This window comes from Liolophura sinensis, chromosome 4 (genome assembly GCF_032854445.1).
Source record: "Liolophura sinensis isolate JHLJ2023 chromosome 4, CUHK_Ljap_v2, whole genome shotgun sequence".
In the NCBI taxonomy this organism is placed as follows: Eukaryota; Metazoa; Mollusca; class Polyplacophora; order Chitonida; family Chitonidae; genus Liolophura; species Liolophura sinensis.
The window spans coordinates 14,680,785-14,707,428 of NC_088298.1; the positions used below are offsets into that span (position 1 = coordinate 14,680,785).

Sequence of the window (26,644 nt, forward strand, 5' to 3'; positions counted from 1 at the left end):
TATAGAGAGTGAAGCAGTTGTAAGTGACTGACCAAGAAAAAAATGCACGAATTAATGGAGTGAGTGAGTGCTTGGGGTTTAACGTCGTACTCAACAATTTTTCAGTCATATGATGACGAAGGAATCCTTAGGGTGCATGTACGTGTAATGTGCCTACTTGTTGCAGGACGGATTCCCACCGCTCTTTTATTTAGTGCTGCTTCACTGAGACGACTTACCGAAGGCAAGTAAGCTGCCCCGCCCGAGCCATTATACTGATACGGATCAACCAGTCGTTGCACTATCCCCTTCACGCTAAACGCCAAGCGAGGAAGTTACAACTTCCTCTTTTAAAGTCTTAGGTGTGACTCGATCAAGGATTGATCCTGGATCTACCGGTCCCGAAGCGGACACGAATTAATGGAAGAATGGTGACGGGTGTTGGGCAAATTATCCACATCTATATTAGTCAGTAAATCAAGAATTCATTCGCTAAACGTTTAATCAAACCATGGAGGTATATATACATCCATGATCAAACGCTCATTTTGGCATCGCCAGGTGGGTATATTGTTTGTTTATTTTTTTTAATGATCTTCATATTGGCCATCTACATGTACTGTTAATTACAGTAAGTGTGAGACGAGCTGCAAAATCACGGAATACTCGTGCGAACTTTAACTACAGTAAGTGTGAGACGAGTTGCAAAATTACGCCATACTCTCGCGAACTTTGGCGTAATATACACGTGTGTACTGTGAAGCCATTGACGTGACCTTATAATACAGTATGTTGTGAACTAAGCTAAGTTACGGTGAACTGCGAACCACGTGTAGCTTAGTTGTTAAAATGGCAAGCTCTTATTCACTTAGTCATAAACTTACATATATCGACGATATATTTAATATTAGTTAGCTTAGTAATAAAATTACAACAAAGTGTGAACTTAGTCGTAAAATTACAGAATGATGTGAACATATAGACGTAAAATAATGCAGGCCCTATAAGTTAGCCGTAAAATTACAATATACCGTTTGAGTTCAGTTGTAAAATCACTGTATGCTGTTAACTAAGCCGTATAAAGTGGCAGTGTACTGTCTCATAAGTTATACTTACTTCCGTATACTGTGAAGTTATAACAGTATATAGTTATAACAGTATATAGTGCGAAATAAATTCTAAAATCATACAACACTGCGGGCTTACTCGTAAACTTGCAGTATTGTGCGACCCAATCGCTTCTTATAGCCTATACCGACGGGCCTACTGACGATAGTGACTTAACGTTCCGAGTAAGCAACGCTCTTCTTTACAGGCCTACAGTTTGTCTATAAACACAATGCTGTGGAAACCGACACCAAATGATCGAGAAAGTAAATATATACCTTTCGGAAACTCCGAAACACCAGACACTGTTATATAAGACTCTCTCGTCATTTCAAGGTTCAGGGATTTCGCGTTCCCTACGCACGAATGCACTTCAGCTGTGAAAAGGGACGAATGTCTGAGCCAACATGTACATACGGCGACACACTGCCCTGCTTCGCGGAGGCATTCATGAATATTTTCGGACCACCACTTCACCTAGTCCCGGGTTTTTCAGTCCCGGGGCTTATTTGCTTTTTACTTTGTAGACTACATGTACATGCGCGATTATCATAGACGCCAGTTAAAAAGACAAAAAATAGTCTAAGTACGCTAAAGCGGGGTTTTAATGCAGTTTAAGAAAACTAGGCGGATTTATGTGTGTGTGCATATAGTTTTTGGTCTCGAGCCAGCCGTCGGACCGGGTCAATCTTACGTCAGACGGGCTGCGCCCCCGCGCGTGGGAATGGACTGGACCACCGTCTCGACTTAGACACATGTCAGTCAGTCAAGCCGCGGCAATGTCGGAGAGAGGAACTCGAAGTTAGGGAAAGAAGTTTTTAAAAGACGGATTTGGGCTGTCGTAGGGCTTGCAGCGGCGCCGTCGCGATGCCGACAAGGTGCTGAGGCTTATACACTTCTATATTGTGTGCTTTATGCTGTGGATTACTGTTTAACTCTTGCTCCTGTGTTTCGCTTTTCAGTGTAGCAGAAAACAACCGGCTTCTACCTCCTCTGCCCCAAACCCCATTCTGTGTGCATGCGTTGTTGATGCTCTTTTCAAACTGAAGATCTTATGTTTCTGTGTTTGTAGGCAGATGCTTCGCTGGGCCGTCCTGGCTGTCTTATGGATGTGTACCTCATCCCAGGATGGGACAGGTAAGTTTTTTTTTTTTAAACTAAATGTATTTTTAATTTCATTTAATTTAATTCCAGGTTCAATCAATTTTATTCCCATTTCTTTTTGCACTCTCTGAACTAACGCCGACAGTCATAGTATATATATCCATGGACGTGCATATATCTTTAGACGTCAGACTTTAAATTGTGACGATTATCTCTAAAAAGTATCATTAGTATTTTTTTGTAACCAATGTTGGCAACATGTCTCTTTTGTAGCTAAGGTTATTGCATTCTCTTTATAAAAAACAAAAGCACTTAAGCTGTCTCCTAGAAATGCAATAGGTTAACCTGCCTTGCGATGTAGAGGGATAAAAACTGTTCTGTTTCGTATTTTTCACTTCATTTTAAGCTGTGTTAAGGCAGAGTTCAGTGAGCCAAGCTAGATATCTCAGGAGAACTGTACGGTGTTCATGTCTTTTAGGTCGGGTCTAGCTAGGATAGGACTACCTGTAGATGTTGTTTTTTTTTTTTTGATAGTTACAAAATCTGTGTCTTTAGTAGAATTGAACTCCACACCATAGCATCTTGTAACATGCGGCATAGGAGATTTCCAGAAATCTATATAGATACACACACATGCCAGTTGTTAATTAAATTGTGAAGTGTCAATATGCATATGGATTATGGAGACTATGAAAACTGTTTTGACCAAATTTTTTTTACCTTTTTAGTGCTGTGCTTCTCATGTACAAGAGATAGGCTAGTGTGGGTGGGTAGTGATGATTTGTTTTTGGCGGGTGGGAGTTGGGGGTGGTGGATTGAGGGGTTGACTGCAGTGAACTTCTATAGCAATTCGCTTAAGGACATGAAGCAGACAAGTAGAGGCCGGATGATGTTTTGGGGTTCCTTTATAAAAGCTTCGGAGGTTGTAAAAAATCAGTTTAGTAACAGGGTTGTCATTTGTGAGATGCTTATTTCACCTGATGTATGGGTCTGTAGCTAAATACACCTACCAGAATTATGTGGTAAATGGTGTAGTCTTTACACCCTCTCTCATTTAAAGGCTGTTTACAATTAAGATCAAAAGCTTATCAACCCCTCCCACAAATATCCCAGACTCTTTCCTTCCCCTACTCCAAAAAACATATCTCCCCCTCTCCCCCACCCCACCTAGCCACTTCAAAATGTTAACTGTATTTTATGACCTATGACACCTTGTTTACCTGCTCTTTGCAAGGCACCTGTAGATACATTGTATCGTTGAGAAACAACTTAATGCTACACACCTAAGACCCATCAAGCATATTTAGATTTGCGCGTGTGGATATATTTATATCTATATGGCCCAGCTATAATACAGGCCTGTATGGTAAATAGGCCAGTGCCTATGTCACAGTTTACTTTTATGGCCGTTTTTACATGTCTAGCAACACAAAAGCCAGTTTAAGTCTACGGCTTTGATTATTGCCTTAGGCTAGGTGATTTTCGGCTAACCAGCTGGCTGGCTGGCTTGAAAAGTATGATAATGAATGGGAAATCTTCCACAATGACAAGCCTGGGTAGGCCCTCTTGGTGGCAAGGTAAAGGTGTAAATGTAGACGGAACATTCCAGCACATCTTGTTGGTGTTTTTTCCACGGGTGAATCTACCCCATAACCCTTCTTAACAAACTACTTTGTTAAAATTCTTACAGAAACAAAAAGCAGTCTTTCTTGTTTCACCAAAATACTGCAACTTTCACATACCCACAATTAACAAATCTGATGAGGTTGAATGATAAATTAAAAATGGACTAAAAATAGCCAAATGTTTGAGAGAAATGGGATTAAATTTGATTGAAGTTTGTTCCTACATGGTGTTTTTTTTTTCCATCCTTTATTATTTTGTATTTTTTTTCTTTTTCATCATTTTTTTTTTCTGGACCTGTGTTTTGTGTATGTTAAGTCTCAGAAGATTTTCCATTAATATCTAATTATCAAATTGTGCTAAAAGTTGGGATGAAATTAATTGTTAACGTTGTTCAATTAAGCTCTGAAAACTGTTCATCTTCCAGGTATGAGGATTGTTATTTTGCATTGTTCGTTGTAATTAGATAGGTGCTTGTCGTGTTTGTTTTTCTGTTCTTGTTCAAGATTTGAGTTTATTTATACTACATATTACAAACTGGTTGGATAGCATGCCAGATTATGCGAAGACGCTTTTATTTATTAGATTATGGTAAGTCTCGTTTACAATAAGTTAATTAGTTTCTTGAAGCTCAAGTAATTGTGTAACAGGCAGTCAATTTGCAACAAAAATTAGTTTATTGTAATGATTACCAATTTGTAGGACACGTTCAGCTTATTTGCACAAATCAGTTTGCTTGTCAGAGTATCAATTTGTTGAACAAATCATCAATTTGTTGGACAAAATATCAAAGTTTGTTATGTGTAAGATTTTCTTTAGTTTCTTGATTGTTGCTTGTCCATTACATCTAATTAGTGACTGCTGTAATTAGTGGCTGCTCTAATTGGTCAGTATGTTGAAAACATTTCACTCATTTGTTACATTAGTTCATGTTGTTACATGCAACATACAGATTACATCAGTGTTGTTTTATCTCATTTATTATCTTGTTTATTATGTAGTTTTGAATTAGATGCAAACTGTTCATCTAGTTGGTATACAGAGTTACATATTCAGTTGTGCAGTAGTACGATATATTTGATACTGTACATGTGTAATATTTTTCATCAATATTTTATGGTCTCATTTCATTCTATTCCACCAAGTACAGATTTCAGTTTAATAGCTATTAGCATGCTGCACAGTTACAAACCATAGCATTATGATTTTTTATTTTGGACATACCAGTGTTTATAGACAGTTTTTTTGTCAATCAGTGTTTAACAACCAATCAAGTCTTAAGCTAAAGTCGATGTACACTGTATATCGTTGATAGAAATAGATCCCTGTAATTGTAAATTCGGTTCTTCATCAGTCTTAATAGTTTCATTTACATGAGATGTGGAACGGTTTGTTGCATATATCTGTTTCATCTTTTCATCAACTAATGTGATGTATTCATTCAAAATTTGTTACATGTTGGAACCAACTGTAACATACTCTTTCACTCTTGCAAGCAACCTGCGGATGGTCGTGGGTTTCCCCCGGGCTGTGTCCGGTTTCCTCCCACCATAATGCCGGTTTCCGTCGTATAAGTGAAATATTCTTGAGTACTGCATAAAACACCAATCAAATAAATAAATAAATCTCGCAAGCAACTAGAAAACAGATTGATGGGTTCTGTGTCAAGTGATTAAGGGATCTGAAATTGGGTACGGAAAAAAACTCGTACGATAATAATAATGTCTCAGATGGCATGTATTATGGAAACCAGGATGACCCAGTTTAGTGGGAAAATGTATTTCATGATATTTTATGTTTTAATGAGGTGCTTAATTCAAGCAACCACTGCGTGAAATGCGTTTCACATTGTACCGTCAACAGTAGAGTTGTAATTCAGTGCAAAAGAACTGTTTTCTAAATAACATAAAAAAAGAGAGAGAGAGAAAAAAAAAAAGAAAACGTACATTGCACATGCCTTAGTGGTCACAGTATGAGACTTTCTAACACACATTCCATTGACATCTTGTAGTAAGGAGAATATCTTAAAGTACAAAAAGAAAAAAGTTACTAACGTCAGAGGTGGAGCAAATTAAAATTGTAGTGACAGTGGGATAAAACTGTTTGAATACAAATTTACTTCAGTTTGGGTTTTAGGCCAATCCTTAGATTGTAGCAGGTGTCATTCACTTAGAAGGGTGAATTGACATATGGTTATGTGGAGCCTGAATTTTGGTTTTACGTTTGACCTTCATCAGTGTTGTCCACTCTGCATATGATGACATCTGGAACATTCAGACATTTGCTGGTCATTCTCTTAGCACTGTGGATGAACACTATGAATTCAGCAATAATGAATATTGGTACTGAAATATATTGAAATGGCAGCTGCTGCTTTGTATAATATATTCAAACTTAATCAGTGCACTTGATCTCAGAATGTCGTCTATTGTCAATAACTTTATTTATTTATTTATTTGTTTGTTTGTTTTACGCCGTACTCAAGACTATGTCCCCTGCACGATGGGGGCCATCATAAATAATGATGGGGAAGGGGTGGGGGGAAGCAAGTCGAGCCTCGTGGCATACCCACGATCATCCACATGTTGCTGGCAGACCTTCCCTCATATGGCCGTAGTCTATTATTAATGAGAATTGATTATTATTAATAAGGAGTTGAATATTATATTATATAGACTTTTATATTCATCTGATTTGGTTATGATGTTTCCAGTGGATGACTTGTGGTAAATGAAGATTACAACTCTGAAGTGTTGTTTATTTGGTGATATATATTGCAGTGTGGTTTGCTATCAGGCATTGTTGCTATCAGGCAATGTTGCTATCAGGCAGTGTTGCTATCAGGCAATGTTGCTATCAGGCATTGTTGCTATCAGGCAATGTTGCTATCAGGCAGTGTTGCTGGTTGAAGCATCTCCAGCAGTGTTCCCACTTTCTTGCTACTCATATTAATTTGCTCATTCTGTTCTCAGATTAGAACAAAAATGTGTGCCCATCTTTGCAATTCAAGCTATTTTCAGACGGTATAAAATTGTTCTTGTCGCCAGGAGGTTTGTTCCAGTATTCTTGGGTCTGCAACCATTTTTACCGTAGACCAAATTTGAACACTATTAGGACATGTAACTGTGAGCATTTCAATTTTGCCAGCTTGTCTGCACACTGAATGAGGTACAGACTGTTTAACTCCATCATCTCTAATTATAGGTCATGGGTGGCCTAATTTAGTGCTGTGTTACTGGGACCCATGTGCATGTAGTGTGGAGCTTAGGGTGGTGACTGCACTAGTAAGCTGCTAGGGTACATGTATATGTACTGCTGATACTCAGTGAAACCTTGCAGCAAGCTATGGCATGAATACAATGTTAACTCCTCAGGGCCCCAGGGTTGAAATAAGGTAGTCGTTGTCTAGAGTGGTCACACTTGTCAGAAAACAGTTAAAAGTATGGTTTTTGGTCAAGTACTATGCCTTGCGCCATTTTTAGGGGTGACAAGCAAGTGGGTCAGTTCACTGGTCAGTCAAAGTTTTGACATCCTGTGTTTGTATAACATTGGACATTAACGTAATGAGGGGAATGAATGCAAGACGACAGAAAATATGTCATAACTATTGCGAATTTGGATTTATTTACAATTAAGGTCATACATATTCTCTTTTGTGTTTAAATTTAAGTAATCTTGGCCTGGATTTAGTATCTTGCAAAAATGTACATTGGCACGTTTAGATTTTGTTGCTGGAGTGCAAAGATCTGGAAGTGTGATAGCATGCCCCAAATTTTAGATGTCTGTGATTTTAGGTGGCATTGAATCATTCCCTCAATAAATTTCAACTTTATTCATAAACCAGTTTCAATGAAAACACTGATGTTATAATTTATGGGCAAAAAGCTACCATTCTTGTTCAAAGTTTACGACGGGTGACCTTAAGAAAGGATGTGCCGATCTTGTCTCGGGTGTTACATGCACCAGAAGACAATTAGAAGCCAGTGTTGTCGTTGCTCTGATGTTATGTTATTAGTATGTAAATGCAGTGATTATCATTCCCGCTCTGTATGACAAAGCTATATGTGTCTAACCACAACATCTAGGTCACTCGTCATTTCCATATTTGCCGTCGGCCATTGAATATGCAGATTGGGAAATTATCTTGCGGGAAAAACATGTTTAGAGATTTGTATGTACATGTAGCTAGGCTGAAACTTGCTCTTTTGTGAATATTTGTTTGTTTGTCTGCAGAGGTCACTATAGTGTCAACTCTTGTTATTTCGAAAGAGATGCATGTGTTTGCAGAGGTTCAAATGTTGTATTGTATATAAGACGCTAATGATCTACGCTTTTCATACTGAATTTGATTCATTGAGAAATGTAATTAAGTGGGATCTGTCTTAGAACCTAAGGCAGCAAAAGAGCAATAAACTGAATCCTGATTTGCTGATGGAAAGTCTTACATTACCACACAAAAGAAGTTATGCTCACTTGTCATGATCAGATCTGAGGATAACACAACTAATTTTGTCGTTTTAATGCACACAACGTACTTATAATGATGGGAGGTTCGTTCCATTTTAAAGTAGGATACTGTGGAGGTGTTGTAGTGGAATTGAGCTGGTAGACCAGTTAGAGACATGTCAGATCGATGCCGGCAAAGGAATTGGTTTACTTAGAGGATTTATGAACCACCGTCGTACCAGAGAAATCCTCGAGTAAAGACCAGTGAAATAAATATATAAATTTTAGTAGACTAAGTGGCATTAAAAGTGTTGGAATTCTAAATTTAACTCCATGGATCATTTTTCCCTTTTGTGTCATGGAGGGTCGTTTTTCTTTTTACATTTATCTGTTTACATTTTTGCATTTATCTTTTTGTGCCCGAAGTGAAATGCTGCTTCCGGGAATCCATTTAGCAACAAGAATTTCCCCAAACCATTGCCTTTGAATATGCATCAGTTCCCTGTTATGACTTCCAGCGGACAACCTCAGTTTACATTTCATTTCAGTTTTCTTAACCTGTATACAGAGCAATTCACCCGGATTCTTGGGAAGTGACTCGTTAGTGATGTATGCTCTTCACCTTAATTACGCCAAAACTTTGCAATGATGAGAGATGTTTGTACGGGTAATTAATGTCATTTGCGCTCAATTTTAACAACTGTTCTTTCTCTGTCACCATGGCAACCTGCATTGCAAGCATCTTTAGGATGAGATATATGTAGTCATAAAAACAAGAGCTTTCATGCAGGCAAAAAATTGGTTTGTCGAGTTGATTGATTGAATTGTTGATAGGGCTGGAGCTGCTGCCATGTTAGCATTACTGTTCATCACAGGTTACCCTTGACAACCAGGTAGATGGAAATTTAAGAATCGTAGGGTTTTACAGGGTTCTCTCGCTGTGCTTGTCGGAGAGGCACTCTCAGGAGATATGCTGCTACAGTCTGTAGTATATGTACATACTTATGTGAACATGTACATGTTTGTCAGACGCACATTGGTGATTCTGTGAACTGGTAGAGAGCAGGAGAGAGTACTTCCCCTTGCCCACTAGGGGTCGCCACTGTTTGATAAGCACCAATTAAATGGTACTGATGACAAGTTAGACTAAGAGCAGCTTGTTGCAGGATGTTATATTAATTGAACATGCATCAGTGCTAGGAAACGGCACTCATCTGTTCTTTGAAAGTTAAACACTTTAAATGTTCAATAGATATGAAAAAAATGTGTGCAACTTACTGCGTATAATATGAGTTCAAAATGACCTACATGGAGGGTAGAAGTCATTAAACTACTATTTCTCATTTGTAAAGAGCATTGTCTTTTCAGTGAAATTCAAGGCGTCTAGGGCTTTACTTAATTAAGCTGAATATGTTTTGAATTTAAAAGTTTCAGTTTTGTGTTGACCAGTCACACGGCTCGATTCCTTTTGCATAATAAACAGTTGGAGCTGTTGGAGATTCTTAGTCTCAGTTCGCACAACATTCATTGTGATTTTAGCCAACACATCTCAACCCTTTCATGAGATGATTGTTTATGGACACCCCTAGAATCCCTGCGTACCTACACCAGCTTCTCTAGCTGAGCAAATAAAGTCTGAAGAGCGACTGTGGTTATCTTAGGCTACATCAGCGTTACAATGTTCTTTCCGCAAACGAGGCAGGATAACACAGTGATAACAAGGCGCGCTTTGAAGCTCATCTGGAAGTTGCCCTGGTCTTGTTTGTGGTATGTCAAGTGTTTATGTACTCGGTAACTGAGTGGAGAAATGTTTTTATTCAGGGTTAAAAGTAACAAAAGCATTTTGAATTTCCAAGGAATCCAAAATGAGCATGCTTGTCAATTAGTGATCTTGTAGAATAGCAGTACTAGTGAATCGTAAGTGTTTTCTATTCAGGGCGTTGTTGTGTTTTTTTGAAAATGGAAATGAGCAAAAAGTCAAAATGAATGAAATGAAATCTTACAGTTTGGCATCAGATTTGATTCTTTTGCATGCAGAAGTTTTTTCTTCAAGAAGTCATTCATGTACAAATTGTTTTAGGTGATGCAATCAGTAAAGTCTACATTTCAACTATTTTCCATCTATTGTCTGTTGGTATGATTTTGTTTTCTAAAAAAAAAAAGATACAAAACTCAAGTCAAGACTAGGAAATTCTGGATAAAACTTTGAGCATGCACTTTCATGTATATGTATTTGATATCAATTTTTAAGAATGAACACCCTTATATATCAAGACATGTGGTAACAAAGCTAAAACATCTGGTCCTTCTATCCTTCAGGGACTGTATAACTGGTATTTAATACAAGATCTTTGCCACTACATGGGCTCAGCCTTCCCTAATTAACAAGTAATTAAAAACAGTTTTGTCTTACAGACATATGTCAAGGATCCAATCTCTTAACATGTGGTGGTCAAGATGTCCATCAGAGTGTTCAGCTAGTGTATCAAATTTTCAGTGGTCAGTCCTGGTAACACCCATTAGGGCTAATAGTGGGACAGGCTATCTGGTTACAGGCTTAACCTATTCCAGTTTTTGTTTGTCCACAGATAAATCAGTTCAATAGAAACACCCAGTGGGATGACCCAGCAGTCTATCACCAATGCCATCCCTGTGAGTTCAAGTCCACCTCATGCTGGCTTTTTCTCCTGGGAAGGTCTAAAACACCAATCAAATGAATAAATAAATCAACAGAAACAAACAAGCATAGCTTGACAAGTTGTCAACTGTTAGTTAAGTATGCATCAGTAAACCTTATGACCCCCCTTCCCATGTTCTTCAGTAAAACTGTTAGGGTTTACTACTTCACTACTTGCAGTTCCTATTCAGGATGAAATTTGTCAAGTGGTATGGTTTCCTGCATTATATGATCTATTTCCTTCACATGTACAAAGTTCAATGTCAGTCTTTCATATATGAGCTGTTTATACTACACTACCTTTCATGAGGATTTAATTTAACTTCTGCTTAAAACCAGAGCTAAGATTGGCCCATTGTGCCAGTGTGAGTGAATGGCCTGATTTTGGGGGTGGGGGGATCAGGAGTGCACCAGGATAGTCTGTCTGTGGTGCTGGGAATCTGTTCAACATCTGCTTCAGCTACTCTGGTCAGGCAGTGGGTCAAATGTCTAGATTGTCAGAATTAAGAGGTTTAGCACCTAAACTGACCAGCTCTCTGTTTTCTATGGCTAAACATCTGGCTAGTGGCTGGTCAAGGGGCTGGGTGATCAGTTGCTCCTACATGTAGGTCCCTGTGCTCAATTAGTTAGGGGAAGTATTATACTGGTTAAGAGTTGGTAATATAGGTCATGATCTCAGCACCCAAGGGCCTTACAGATTTGCCTGTAGAATTGACCACCAGAGAGTCACACAGAGGTAAATGTGTTGTGTGCCCAATGAGTGACCCATTTCAAACAAAGGCCAATAAAAGCAAAATTCAAGATGAGATGGAATTTTGGATATGTATTAGTTGGTTGAGGCGTGGTGTTGTACAGTTATGTTGAGCAGGGGTGCTCTGTGAGGTTCATTGCATGCATTGGTACCTGGTGAGGTACAGTAGAACATGTATTTATTGAGGTTATACCTAGTGCGATGCAGTGGTGCCTGGTGGGGTGCAGTAGTGCATGTACCAAAGACTTTAAAAATGGTACATGTACCTGTTGTTGCCTAGCTTAGTGCTCAGCACTGAGAGGTTAGAGCAAGGAAACAGGACTGGTTGGCGCGGTGTCAGTATGATGTGCCTGGATGGGGTGTCATGTCTGGTGTCCTGGGCATGATACTTCAGTGATGGCAGCACTTTGGTGGCATGTACTCGCCCTGACACAAGAAGACACAGTTTGTGTATGTACACGTAATGACTCCTTGTGTGTCATATGACTGAAAAACTGTTAAGTACGCCGTAAAACCTCAAGTATACATACAGTGATGCGTGGAACGGTTAATTATGCCTGTTGAGGTGCAGTGGTGCTTTGTGAATTGCAGTGGTGCCTGCTGAGGTGCAGTGCTGCTTTGTGAATTGCAGTGGTGCCTGCTGAGGTGCAGTGGTGCTTTGTGAATTGCATTGGTGCCTGGTGAGGTATGGTTTTTCCTGTAGGTTTCTAGTTGATGCTGTCTGGCCTTAAACCTGGCCACTGTTATACATCAAGGGTAAACAGAAACATACAAGAGAAAAAACTCGTGTGACAATGGAGTGGGCTCTTAAGTACAGTTGTTCATGTATTTCACGCACAGGGACAATTTGCCGGTTAGGACATGTAGGCTTGAATTTATTTTTTGATTTGATTGGTGTTTTACGCCGTACTCAAGAATATTTCACTTATACAACGGCGGCCAGCATTATGGTGGGAGGAAACAGGGCAGAGCCCGGGGGAAACCCACGACCATCCGCAGGTTGCTGGCAGACCTTCCCACGTACATTCCGGAGAGGAAGCCAACATAAGCTGGACTTGAACTCAAAGCGACCGCATTGGTGAGAGACTCCTGGGTCATTCATTACGCTGCGCTAGCGCGCTAACCGACTGAGCCTGGGTTTGAAGAATATGACACTGGGTTTTCTGGCAGGTTGTTGTGATTATGTGGGTATTGCAAGAGCACGCGACAAATTCTCTTGGTAATTTGCCCCAGCTTCCTGAAATTGTTAAAACCTGTTGCTTTTTCTGTTTCTCCACAATATAACGCGTAATTGAAAACAAAACTGCTGTGTTGACACATTGTGTTTGCTAAGGGAATGAGCTCTCTATTGTTTAATGTAACGCTACAAGAAGGCTATTAGCAAAGTCAGCCTGAAGAACTTAGTGGAGTTTTTATTGCAGCAAAGTGACACAGCAGCCATGTTTGTTTTGTTGTCGTTGTCAGAGTAGATTTTTGTTAAAAACAAGAGTTAATATCTGGGCCTGAAGACTGTGTAACACTAATGGGTGCTGATGACAAACAGATGCTAGACAATGTCAGCGCAAGAATCACAAAATGTTGACACAAGGTTTAGACAATATTTGCTGGGGATTTGTCAAAGATTGCCACTAAAGTTCTTCAAGCTGGTATTTTGTGAAAGTCTGTCAACTAGGCTAGGTTTTCGACAGGATAATGCGAAATACCTCTGCCATTCAAAAAGTCTGCTGCTGTAGTTGATGGAAGACATATAAAGGCTCATTTAATATCTATATGTTATATATTTAAATTATAACTATATAAATTTTGATAAATCCACTCTGAAAATGAAAGCCACATGCCTAACAGTTTGACAAGTACACACACAGCATTTGGGTCGTTCAAAAGATCATGCTGAAGATACAAACATTTATGCTCAAAATATTTATTGTCAAACATTAACCCTGAATAGGAAGTATGAAGTTGACAAAATACATGTATCTTTAAATTTGTTTATTCTTGCATGTGAAAAATGTATTCTTTCCAAATGTGCAAAACAGTTGTTTGAATTTTTAGAAAACTGTAAATGACAGTCTAAAATAAAGTTAAATATAAGATAAGTTTGAGCACAAGTTTTGTGGTGTAAACAAACAGCATATAAAGTTCAAAATATATTATTATACACAGAAAATATTTTGACAAGAATGTTTTCTACTAAAAAAAAGGAAATGAAAGTTGAGATTTTTGTGGAATGGCTTTTGTTACTTTTGGTCTTGCTTTCATGACAATGTAAAATTTGCATATTTAAACAGGTATAACAGGTGTGAACTTGAATTTTTCTGATATGCAATTGTTGTATTTTTTGTTTTGTTTTGAGAACCTGTTTGAAAATTAGCGTAGAAATTATGAGAACATTTCACCTAGGCATGCTAATTGCTGTATATACCCTATTGTTTTTTTTTGGTTTTGAGAACCTGTTTGAAAATTAGCGTAGAATTTATGAGAACATTTCACGTAGGCATTCTAATTGCTGTATATACCCTATTGTTTTTTTTTGGTTTTGAGAACCTGTTTGAAAATTAGCGTAAAATTTATGAGAACATTTCACCTAGGCATGCTAATTGCTGTATATACCCTATTGTTTCAGACTGGCAATATTACAGTTAACTGCTTTTTTGCTTGTAAAGTACAAAACTTAAACATTCAAGTTTTACAGTTTGAAAACTTAATGGTAAACATGTGGCTATCTGAAACTTGACATATAGATATTATATACTGCAGAAACATGGGTTTTGTGCACTTCTTCATGGCTAAGTTAGTACAATTGGTGTGGTGCTCAAGCTACTGGTAAACTACATGTGGCTGAGGTTTTATTTCCTGGCCGGGTTGAAACCTTACTGTCAAGTATAGCCTGTTAACTAAACATGTGACCTAGATTTCCTTTCTCACATTATGATCTGTTAATTTTGTATTTGTGTGCAGACAGTATAAATAAAGAAAAAATTAAATCTGAGAGCACTGTGTATGAAAATATACTGGCAATGACAGAGTACATGATGAATATATATGTACATGAAAACTATACTTGTGATGACAGTATGCAAGAAAAATACTCATGTGATGACAGTATACATGAAACATATACTTGTGATGATAGTATACCTGAAAAATATACTTGTGATGACAGTATGGATGAAAAATATGCTAGCGATGACTATGTACATGAAAAATATACCTGTGATGACAGTATACCTGAAAAATATACTTGTGATGACAGTGTGGATGAAAAATATGCTAGTGATGACAATGCACATGAAAAATATACCTGTGATGACAGTATACCTGTGATGACAGTATACCTGAAAAATATACTTGTGATGACAGTATGGATGAAAAATATGCTAGTGATGACAATGTACATGAAAAATATACCTGTGATGACAGTATACATGAAAAATATACCTGTGATGACAGTATACATGAAAAATATGTTTGCAATGACCGTGTACATGAAAAATATACTTTTTTTATGTACAGTGCGCATGTACATTTCTCAGGATACATCAAAATATGCTGCCTTCCATGTGGAATGGCACAGTGCAATTGTGGTCCATCTGGCATCGGTTGCATGTGCTTGGATTTAGTCAGAACATAATAGGAGAGGCATGTGTATCCGCTGAAGGATTTTATTTACCGTGTCTGTAAAAATCTGTGACACAACTGATTCGTGTACATGTACTGATGTTAGCAATATACAGCATGGCTTGTGGCAGTTGGGAATAAATGGCTTCAGTAAAAAAAAGATCAGTTTTATCAAGTGCATGGGAATTTCAAGTGCATTTTCTCTCAGGCATCTGCTAAGGAAGTTGTTGGTCGTTTCTCAAACCGCAGATTTTGAGAAGTAGTTCCGATATTTAAGAGTTGTTTTCCGAGTGGCAGGGAACATGTATTGTCCACTCTACAGTGTGAGGTGCATGCCAAGTACATGCAGTGTTGGGAATCACTGTGTGTATTTATACCTCGCTCAGAAAAGATGAAATCATAACTATTCTTCCCCCCCCCCCACACACACACAAAATAACCATGAGGTTATTGTTTTCATTAACTCCATAGGGCTGTGATTACGTATATAATCACAGCCCTGTCTAGTTTCATAAGCTTACCTTGGACACCTCGGTGCTTTCCTTGCTGGCTTTAATATACTACTGCCGGGCACCAAATAATTTGTCTCTCCGTAGTAATAGTTGTTCAGCTATCAGTTTCTGGTAGGTTTTCCCATGTGTCATCACTAGTAAACCCAGATAAGCATGAAACTATAGCGGAAACTGGATAAATCCCTACTTCAGCCGCCATGTTTGAATGCATACTCCTCACAGTGAGGTTCTATCAGTTGTATACCATTACCACTGCTACTATTAGACATTTTGACACATTCTGGTGGATTGTTTAGGATCAGTCTCATCAGTATTGACCTAGAGGGAACCCGTAATCAACATTGATCACAAAAAACATTTCTCAAATAAATTAAACATAATTGAACAAAAGTGTCAGTAGTTATCTCCCTTGTATGGATTGTGAGGAGTATGCATTCAAACATGGCGGCTGGAGTAGGGATTTATCCAGTTTCCACTATAGTTTCATGCTTGTGTGGATTTACTGGTGATGACACATGGGAACACCTACCTGGAACGGATAGCTGAAAAGACTATGACTAGGGACAGACAAATTATTTGGTGCCCAGCAGTAGTATACTAAAGTCATCCAGGGAAGTCACAGAGGTGTCCAAGGTAAGCTTATGGAGGGACACAGAGCTGTGATAGTATATGTAATCACAGCCCTACAGAGCTACGTTTTCATCTGTACTTATCTGTGTACGCAGTGGGTGTGATATTGTTATTAACAAGACAGTGTTGTGATATGTCTGATGTGTCTATTGCTGGTACGCTATTGCAATACTGTTTGTTAGATCACTATTGCCATATGGTTATTTGCTCAGACACTGTTGCAATATTGTTATTTGCTCAGACACTTGCAATATTGTTATTTGTTAAGACACATACTGTTGCAATACTGTTATTTGTTAAGACACATACTGTTGCAATATTGTTATTTGCAAGGACACTTCTGCAATTATGTTACAGTTGTTAGGATATTGTTGCAGTTCTGTCATTGATACAATGTAAGAAATGAATTTCAGATGGTTTTTGATTTCATTGACAATGCATACATGTACATCACTCTGTGTGCATACATGTCCATCACTTTGTGTGCATACATGTACATCACTTTATGTGCATACATGTGCATCACTTTGTGTGTGTGTACATGTGCATCACTGTGTGTGCATACATGTGCGTCACTTTGTGTGGATACATGTGCACCACTTTGTGTGTGCATACATGTCCATCACTTTGTGTGCATACATGTGCATCACTTTGTGTGCATACATGTCCATCACTTTGTGAGCATACATGTACATCACTTTGTGTACATACATGTGCATCACTTTGTGTGCATACATGTCCATCACTTTGTGTGTGCATACATGTGCATCACTTTGTGTGCATACATGTGCACCATTTTGTGGGCATACATGTGCATCACTTTGTGTGGATACATGTACATCACTTTGTGTGCATACATGTACATCACTTTGTGTACATACATGTACATCTCTTTGTGTGGATACATGTCCATCACTTTGTGTGCATACATGTCCATCACTTTGTGTGGATACATGTACATCACTTTGTGTGCATACATGTCCATCACTTTGTGTGCATACATGTACATCACTTTGTGTGTGCATACATGTGCATCACTTTGTGTGTGTGTACATGTGCATCACTTTGTGTGCATACATGTCCATCACTTTGTGTACATACATGTACATCACTTTGTGTGGATACATGTACATCACTCTGTGTGCATACATGTACATCACTTTGTGTGGATACATGTACATCACTGTGTGTGTACATATGCATCACTTTGTGTGCATACATGTACATCACTTTGTGTGCATACATGTGCACCATTTTGTGTGCATACATGTGCATCACTTTGTGTGCATACATGTACATCACTTTGTGTGTGCATACATGTACACCACTTTGTGTGTGCATACATGTGCACCATTTTGTGTGCATACGTGTACATCACTTTGTGTGCATACATGTACATCATTTTGTGTGTGCATACATGTACATCACTTTGTGTGGATACATGTGCATCACTTTGTGTGTGTACATGTATTCATGTGAGGTATTCTAATCAAGCACACAGGTGGCACACATCACCTGTACAGGCTAGTATGTGAGGACAGACATTTTGGGGGAGTTCAAAGTTGTTTGACGAGTTGATGAGAACAACATAGTGACCATTAACCGTATACACGTACATTCGTTTATACACGAGATTAGAAATAAGGAAAAGATTATGCCTGATGTGTTTAGTGTTCGTTTAGGTCTGCAGTAACCCAGGAATTCAACTGTTCTGAAACGCATTGCCCCGAATTTTTTTTTCTGACTAAGAGTTTGTTTTAAGAAGAACGTGTAGTGTAGTACTGCAACTGCACTCTTTTAATTCTGAACTTTGTGTGAACCGTGGGGATTAAAAAAAACCATAGGGACAATTACACGAGATAACCCATTGGCTGAGGTAATAAACGCTGTTGTCAGGTGAGGGTGTTTGTTTAGCGCTGAACCTCAGAACACGCATACACCAGTCCTGTTTAGATAGGAAATTACGCAAATGAAACTTCTCGGCTTGCATGGGCTGAGGATGTGTTGAAATTGATACTTTCTGCATCAGTGTAACTTCTAGTTTTTTTAAAATACCATGCTTTCACAAGCTTACTTTTTGCACCTGTGGAAGAAAACGTGTTGTAAATGTTTTGTATATATCACGGCTTCATTTTTGTAGACATAAAAGTCGCCTGCAATCTGTAGACTGTCTTGTACAAAAGAACAGATTACCTGCACATGCAAATTATGAAACAGTTCTATGCTATTTGTGGTAAGTTTTATGGTCACTTTGAAATTAGACAACTTCAATGCATGCAGGGTTCAAACTTGTAAAATTCGCACAGCATCTGCTGAATTCTCTTGCATATTAGCTGCCTCAAGCAGCTGTATGTTAAAGTTTCACTCTCTGTCTGTCTGTCTGTCTATCAGTGGGCCAAATTTTTGTTTTAATTTGGACGATGCACTTGTCGAGGGAACTTAAGTTTTGCAGTTACAGCAATAGTGAATTTGAGCCTGTTTTTATTCTTTATAGTGATGTATTATTTTGGGTGTCCAGTCTTTGTCACAGTGAAGGGTTATCTGTTCAAAGTCGGAAATGAGAAACATGGTTACAGTTGCAATGTGCATGCAACGCATGACTTTTGTAATGTGTAAGATATTAAACCGTAAGTTATCTTTCTTGACCAAGTTGGACTATAGTTGGAGTTTGTAGACGTGTGCAAAGTGTGCGGATGTCTGCACTTGTAGATAAGTTATCCTCATTATGGAGCATTGCCGGTGGAGTGAAAAAGTTCCGTGTACAGTGTAAAAATTCTCTGTCTGTCTTTGTAGGAAGAATTATGAGGTAGGATAGAAAAAATACCCAAGGATAAGTTTTCCTTGTGGAAAGAAGGTATCATTGAAAACAGATGTGAGCATTTATTAAGAAATTTAAGACAGTGATTCAAGAGCAATCTTTGGAACTTTCTAATGGGAGTTCTCTTGGTCATGTTCAGTGATTAATATAAAATCACCGAACTATGAAATATTTAGGTCGTCTTGTTGGATGTTTGACAGTTTTGATTCAGAAATGTAAACATTTTTTTGCCTAGACTGACATATGCAATGTGACCTCTTGAAAGAAACTCCATGAAATGTCTCATTTTTCTTTGGGGATGAATGTCAGAGTTTATGTTTTTATCTGATGGAGCTAGAAGAACAGATCTTCTTTCAGGGTTTATCCACGGTTTGAAGATTAATGACAACCAAAGTTTTTCTGTCATTTGTTAAAGTTTGAAAGATTTCTGGTTCTTTAGCACGCAGGATGTTCTAGATCTAATGAAAGAGATTCTTTTAAGGAATTTCCAGTGGGAATTTTGGACAGGTTTTTTGGTGTTTCATCAACCTGTGTCAACCAATTGGCAGTCGGCAGTTTTATCATGTGTAAGTTAATCGATCTAACACAAGCCGTCAAGTTGAGAACAAGTTGTCAACCATCTGTTGTCTGATTCTTGAGCCCATTCGCACGAAATACTCAATGATTGAACTTTAGTGTTCTCCATTTCCTTTTGACACTCAGTAGCTTAGATTCTGACCAGTAGCCTCCAACAAATCAGAAATACTCCTTTCGCTAATCTTGCTTTTTAGTTGATAGGTCACACAAAAAGTACGTGGGATCAATACTGTTCTCAGACAATAAAGTTCCAGAATATCCCTGCTTTCATTGTTCTCCGAACATTTGTGTCAAGGTCGCATTAGTGGATAAGCAGTTGAGTGACCTCTTTTTTTGTAGACCAGTATTACGTTCACTGGAAACCAGTTTTTTTCCAACAGTACGTCAAGGTTGAAAATTTTTGCAAATTTGAAGGTCAAATCTAAGTACCTGTTGAATTGTGTTGTAGATTTCAGAAGTTGATAGGCTGACAGATTTGCAGTAATTTCAAGGTATACTTCTGCTTAATTATTATTGGGGGCCTTCGTGGCTCAGTTGGTTAGCGCGCTAGCGCAGTGTGATGACCCAGTTGTCTCTCACCAACGTGGTCGCTGTGAGTTCAAGTCCAGCTCATGCTGGCTTCCTCTCTGGCCGTATGTGGGAAGGTCTCTCAGCAACCTGCGGATGGTCGTGGCTCTGCCTGGTTTCCACCCACCATAATGCTGGCCGTAACTCAAATATGTGTGATTTGGGGGAAGAGTGTTTCATGGAGGGTGGACAAGGAATAAAAATAGAAGAAATGTTAAATATACAAACAGGTGAGACTAGACTTAACACACACCTGTAGAATACCTGTCTAAGAATCCCAGGTGCAAAGTGTTCGGTTGTTAGAAAACAGTTCTCGTAGTATAACCCTCTTGATCCGAGAATGAATATTGTACTAGTTTGTGGATGTCGGAGTTGTGGAGGTTTGATTCCCACGACCATCCGCAGGTTGCTGCCAGACCTTCCCACGTACAGCCAGAGAGGAGTTTGATCAGTATGTAGATGTCATGGATTGACAGGTGTTGTAATGACTATTATTCTTCATAATATTACACGTGCTCGGTCAAAATAGCGGATTTTTTGGTAGTGACAAGAAACTCTGTATCTGTCAAAGTTTTGACAGCCTATCTGTTAGCATGGACCATTCACGAGGTTACTCAACGCACAAGATCTTTATTGGATAAGTCGCTTCTGTTGCAAATTTTTATAAGATAAAATGAAAGTATCCATTGGGTATTCATGTCATATTTGTCAGTTTATGTATTTCCACTGCTGGGGTTGATAATTTGGAATTACATGTTCTTTCTTTGTATCGTATACAAAACTGATGTGTGAAAACAGATACCATGCAGAATTTATGTTTGTTTTGATTGTTGGAGCCATGGCTCCATGCATAGGCTTTGAATATAGACGTAGGCTGAGGAATTTATTGTGTATTCATGCTAAGGGATAATGTATTATGATGTCAGCTACATGTGATAAGGCATGTACAGGCATAGTTCAGTGGTTAATCATATCCCGGCTTGCCTCAATGAAAGGTTAGAATATGACCCTCCCAGTCAAGTTCGGTTAAGACTTCCTACCCCATGTAACTATAGTATCGGAGCCAGATCTTGATAAATTGATATTATAATCAAAACCATTTACTTGACCAATCTGGATTTATCTGCTAATCGGTGTTGACACTTCATATCTAGATAACCACTTACATGTACCTTAAATTTCCGAAGAAGATTGCAAGGTGGGTACTCAAATATTCAAATGGACTGTTTTGATGATGGCTAGTAGAGATGGAAATGGATTCAAGTAAGGTCATTAAGTGCAGAAGTATTTACCTCCTTTTTGCCAACTTTTGTATAGCCACTATGCAGTTATTTTCAGTGACCAGATAAGAGCCTGAGAGTCACTGAAACTGAAAGTGAAACTTGTCTCAAGGTGTCTCTTTGATATTGTTATGCAGATGAGGTGAACAGCTTCTTTTTCTTTTGAGTTGTTGAAAGTTTACCAGCAACAGTTATATCAAATGAAGTTTTGTTTTTTTGTAAGGTTGAGATACAAGGGCTTGATAAAATGTCAAAGAGTTATGAATTGAGTGAGAAAATGTGAGATTTTCCTGCGTGGTTCAAATCTGGAGGGCAATATGACTCCTGGTAGCTAGAGCCATATGACTCCTTCTGGGACAATATTGTGATATCTTTGTGTTGGTCAGGATGTTCTATTGAGATTATACTGAAGGAAAATCCCCAATTGACACAGAATGCGCGAGTTAGGCATGCGGGCTGTCCGTCATTTCTCAGATGGTATTAGGTCCTCAGGGGTGAGGCACGTTCCGAGGGCATGAAGGGTGTTACAGTGACATAAAGGAGGATGAGATTGAGAACATGTTATTATGTTGACACAGTGTCACATTTGAGAGGAATTAGTGCTGGGTGGATCTTGTGTGTGGATTTAATGACAATAGCGCTGATGTGATTCTCTGCCCTGATTATTGTACTACTCATTCCTGCATGAACCTGCGAATGACCACGAATTTCCCCTACCCGGTTTCCTCCCACCATAATTCTGGCTGTCGTTGCATGAAAGAAATCTTCTTAAGGATGACATAAAGACTCCAATCAAGCAAAAGACACAAAATTATTTCTGCTTAGGAAATGGTATAAATGGTACTGGTTTAAAGCAACGACATTTTAGTGTTATTTCATTTTGACATTTGAATATCCGCATTGATGCAAAGAAATGTGGTGTACATGAAGAAATACAGCGTGAACAAAGAAATACATCAGATGTTACACTGATCAATCATAATTGTACGATTTCTACATTTTATCTGGATGAAACAAAAGCACTGCACTGCTTCATGTGAGCTCAGCAAAGAAAAGTTGTCTTTTTAAATTTCAGGCTTGACAAATTTTCAGACTTTGTTTCACCCCTCCCCCCCCCCCTCCTCCAGGTGGGACATGCTCTCTCTACATGTCCATCAGCCATATAGTGCTGGGTGTTGAATCCCAGTGACAGTCCTAAAGCTTCTGTGCGGAGTGGTTTCATAACTGGGTGCAGCTTTTTTGTAGCTCGACCTGCCACATTCCGGCTGAAGGGCTTAGGGAGAGATCTAAGTCAAACATTTGTTTTACCTTCCTCTGTTAGACTTTGTGACATAGAGTTGTGAGAATTCTGGGAGGTATGCACTCTTCAGTGTCGACTTTGACACAGTTTCAATTTGCCCCTCTCTGGCCACACTTCCCAAGGTCAGAGGTGAGATGGATTTGTAGAGAAATACTAGGGTGTACTGTAGGGAAAAAGAATATGTTGGGAACGGTAAAAAAAGAATGTCGCAGAGATAGATTGTTGAGCCTAAAATATGGTTATTCAGTAGAGACACTACAAAAAATGATCTATGGACAAATGCATGTGTTTATGTTTGGAAAAACTGGGAAATTGCAAATAAATCATAAAAAAATGCATTGAAAGAAACTTTAAATAGAAAAAAGAGTAAACACTGGGATTTGGAAATCTAGTTTGAAGTACCTAATTGTCTTTAGTAAGGCTTCGGTTCTTCACACAGTCGTAATGATTTCTGCTAGAGGCCTTCGAGGACAACTTGGAAAATATCTGAAATTTGAAAGATATGTTTGCGAGAAAGTTTTGAAAAATTGATGATGCATGTATTGGGATAGCGTTTTGCGAGTAAGAAGAGTGCCTCATGAGTGAGGGTATCCATTGGTTCAGTTAAAGCCTTGTTCGCCATGCAGCTCACTGGCCAGTAAGCACTGAAGTGACAGCCTCAAATCCAGCTCCTGTTGATTAGGCTTTGAATTCATGTTGAAAGGTTTGTCAGGTACCTCAGAACAACGCTTTACTCCCCAACGTAAGCATGTTTTCGTCCACCGTAGTGACCTAGACTGCTGTCAGATTTGCTGAAAAGTTCTAGAATATGGCAGTGTTGTATGTGCCGATGACAAAGTTAAATCTGATTATTGGATGGAGTTGGAAAATCTGATGTTAATAACATAAGTTAAGCTGTTACTTGCGAGAAAGTTTCAATATAAACATGTGTTTCAAGATGTTTGTCCTGAGGATGTGAAATTAAAGCTGATATTACTCATAACTTAATTAAGCACATGCAATCAGGTGAGAAAAACTGTTTTTTTGTTTTGTTTTGTTTTTTTTTTAAGAAAGATAAGATGTGCATATAATTTAACGCCCTTGGCAGATCATTTGACTGGCAGGTGACGACAGTTTTAAACATAAGCTGTCTTGTCTGTTTGGTACCACAAATAGCCTTTAAAATTTTTTTTTTACTTCAGTACTTACAGATGTGCAATATACTGTAGTCTGTAGTAAACAAGACACAGTGTATTCAAACAAAATTTTTGTACTGCATGAACATTCGATTGTGGAAATATTTTTTGTTTTCAGTTTAATTGGGCACAATGTATGACTCCAGACTAGACTAGACATTCCGAGCGTTTCTGTTGCCTTGCACTATCAAATAGAAATCTGGACCCATTAGCGAAATTTGCTCTTAAAAATAATTCTCAAAATGTTTGTGAGGTCTATTGGACAACAAAAGGAAATGTTGACGTAAAGGAATCAGATGCAATCTAGAGAGAAAGTGTCTGTAATCTAATGTCACATTGTCTGACTCCGTTGTGATGGCTGAAACTCCATCAGGGTATTTGGAGACAAGATTTGAGAGATAAAATGCTACAAGACACCAGTTGGCCCCGTCAAGCAAGTTTTCTTTTGTCTGCGTGTCTTGTTGTATGGGTTGTTTTTTTTGTAGGCTTGAGACAACTATGCAAAACATAGGACATACATTAATTGTGCATACAGGACCTTCTGTGTAAAGGCTACTGCCACACAAACAAAAACAATGGGTGGGGGGGGGGAGAGAAAAAAAACAACCATGCATTTGTTAAATGACCTTTTGTGCCATCTCAGGCTGTAGAACATGGTTTGTTCATGTCGTGGTACATGAAGGTCTGCTCTTGCTACAAGTGCAAATTGGTGCATAGTAGGTCGTTGGGATGAGAAGTTTTGTTGCTCTACCCCTAATGGCCTCTGCCTCCTTCCCTCCCTCCCTCTCTGCCTGTCATCCATAACCTTTGCATTTTTGTTTTTTGTATGAGGTACAGTCCACCTCAGTCTTAATGCACTGGGGGAAACATTCCTTGGATTCACAACAAATTAACTTTATCTCATAACATTTTGCAAGACTTCTTGGCCTTTGAGCCATTTCCTTGGCTGGAACTTTTGGTCTTGTTATTTTGTCTTGAGTGTTGTAATCGTGTGATTTGTCTGGGAGTTTGCTCAGAGTTGTGGTTTAATGTAAAAAACATGGTTGGGATGGTGAACTGTTAGCTGTACTGAGATTTCGCAATATTTGGGGCAAAGACATCCTAGCCAGTGCCTGGGGGTTGGAATGGTATTGAGGGAGGGTTATTGTGGGTGGTACAGTACAAATTTCATCTCCACACCCTTTGCTGAATGTTTGATTATGAAATGGCTTACTTAAGGGCATGTGGTAACATTCTGCTTATTGTGGTATATTGGTTTACGCTTTAATATGTGATCTACAGGGTTGGCATTTTGTGAAGGGTTATCAAATTCTTGATTCTTATGGTCATTTTTCCACTTCACTAGCCTAATCAATAGAGAGTCCGCCTCAGAGTCGGGAGACGGGAGGTCAAACCCTGGTCAGGTCATACCAAAGACTTGAAAAACTCTGCTTCTGGCTTTGTGCTCAACAGTGAGAGGTTAGATCAAGGAAACTGGACTGGTTGGCTTGGTGAAAGTGTATTGTGACTGGGCAGGGTGTCATGTGTAGCGTCTCTGCCATGATACATCAGTAGCAGCAGTACTTAGGCGGCATGGATTCGTCCTGCCACAAGAAGATACAGTAAAATGTGCACACACCTAATGATTCGTCATTGTCATAAGATGGAAAAATTGCTAAGTACAGTGTTAACCCTCGCAATACACATTTACTTACGGTCATTTTGCCTAGTGTATCGTAGCCTCATCTATGCATGTGTTGTCATTCAAAATCTGTAATAAAGATCCTAAAATTTATAATATTATAACATTTTCAGATTATTTTAGTATAAAACAGTAACGATGGATTTGCACTGATAGACTTTTGACCGAAAATCTCCGGTATATCCTCTTTAAACAGACCCCACCTTAGGCCCCCATTATGGGCATCATCACCTGTGATGGGTACAGGTACAGGTTGGGGACGTGTAGGTGTGAGTACACTTTGTGGTGACCAAACCTGGCTTACCCCTAGTTATTCAGACAGCCTGTCTGGTTTACACAGACAGTAACCCAGGGCCTGATACTGTGTGAGATACCATAAACATCCTAAACTCCAGTGCCTGATACTGTGTGAGATACCATAGATATTCTAAACTCCAGTGCCTGGCCTGATACTGTGTGAGATACCATAGACATCCTAAACTGCAGGGCTTGATACTGTGTGAGATATTGTAGACACCCTAAACACTAGGGCCTGATATTGTGTGTGATACTGTAAACATCCTAAGCACTTGGGCCTGATACTGTGTGAGATACCATAAACATCCTAAACTCCAGTGCCTGATACTGTGTGAGATACCATAGATATTCTAAACTCCAGTGCCTGATACTGTGTGAGATACCATAGTCATCCTAAACTGCAGGGCTTGATACTGTGTGAGATATTGTAGACACCCTAAACACTAGGGCCTGATATTGTGTGTGATACTGTAGACACCCTGAACACCAGGGCCTGATACTGT

At 38.8% G+C, this 26,644-nt stretch overlaps 1 protein-coding gene across 7 annotated transcripts in view; it reads left to right on the forward strand.

Moving 5' to 3' along the window:
• Nucleotides 1–26,644, forward strand: part of LOC135464814 (collagen alpha-1(I) chain-like) — a 160,760-nt gene that overhangs the window by 71,264 nt on the left and 62,852 nt on the right. For 5 of the 7 annotated variants that reach the window (XM_064742379.1, XM_064742376.1, XM_064742373.1 and 2 more), the window contains exon 2: nt 2,159–2,223. In XM_064742379.1, the coding sequence (XP_064598449.1) occupies nt 2,159–2,223 (65 nt within the window). Of the gene's footprint in view, nt 1–1,863; nt 1,965–2,158; nt 2,224–26,644 lie in introns of those variants that run through there. The other 2 variants (XM_064742374.1, XM_064742378.1) reach the window with 2 other exon arrangements.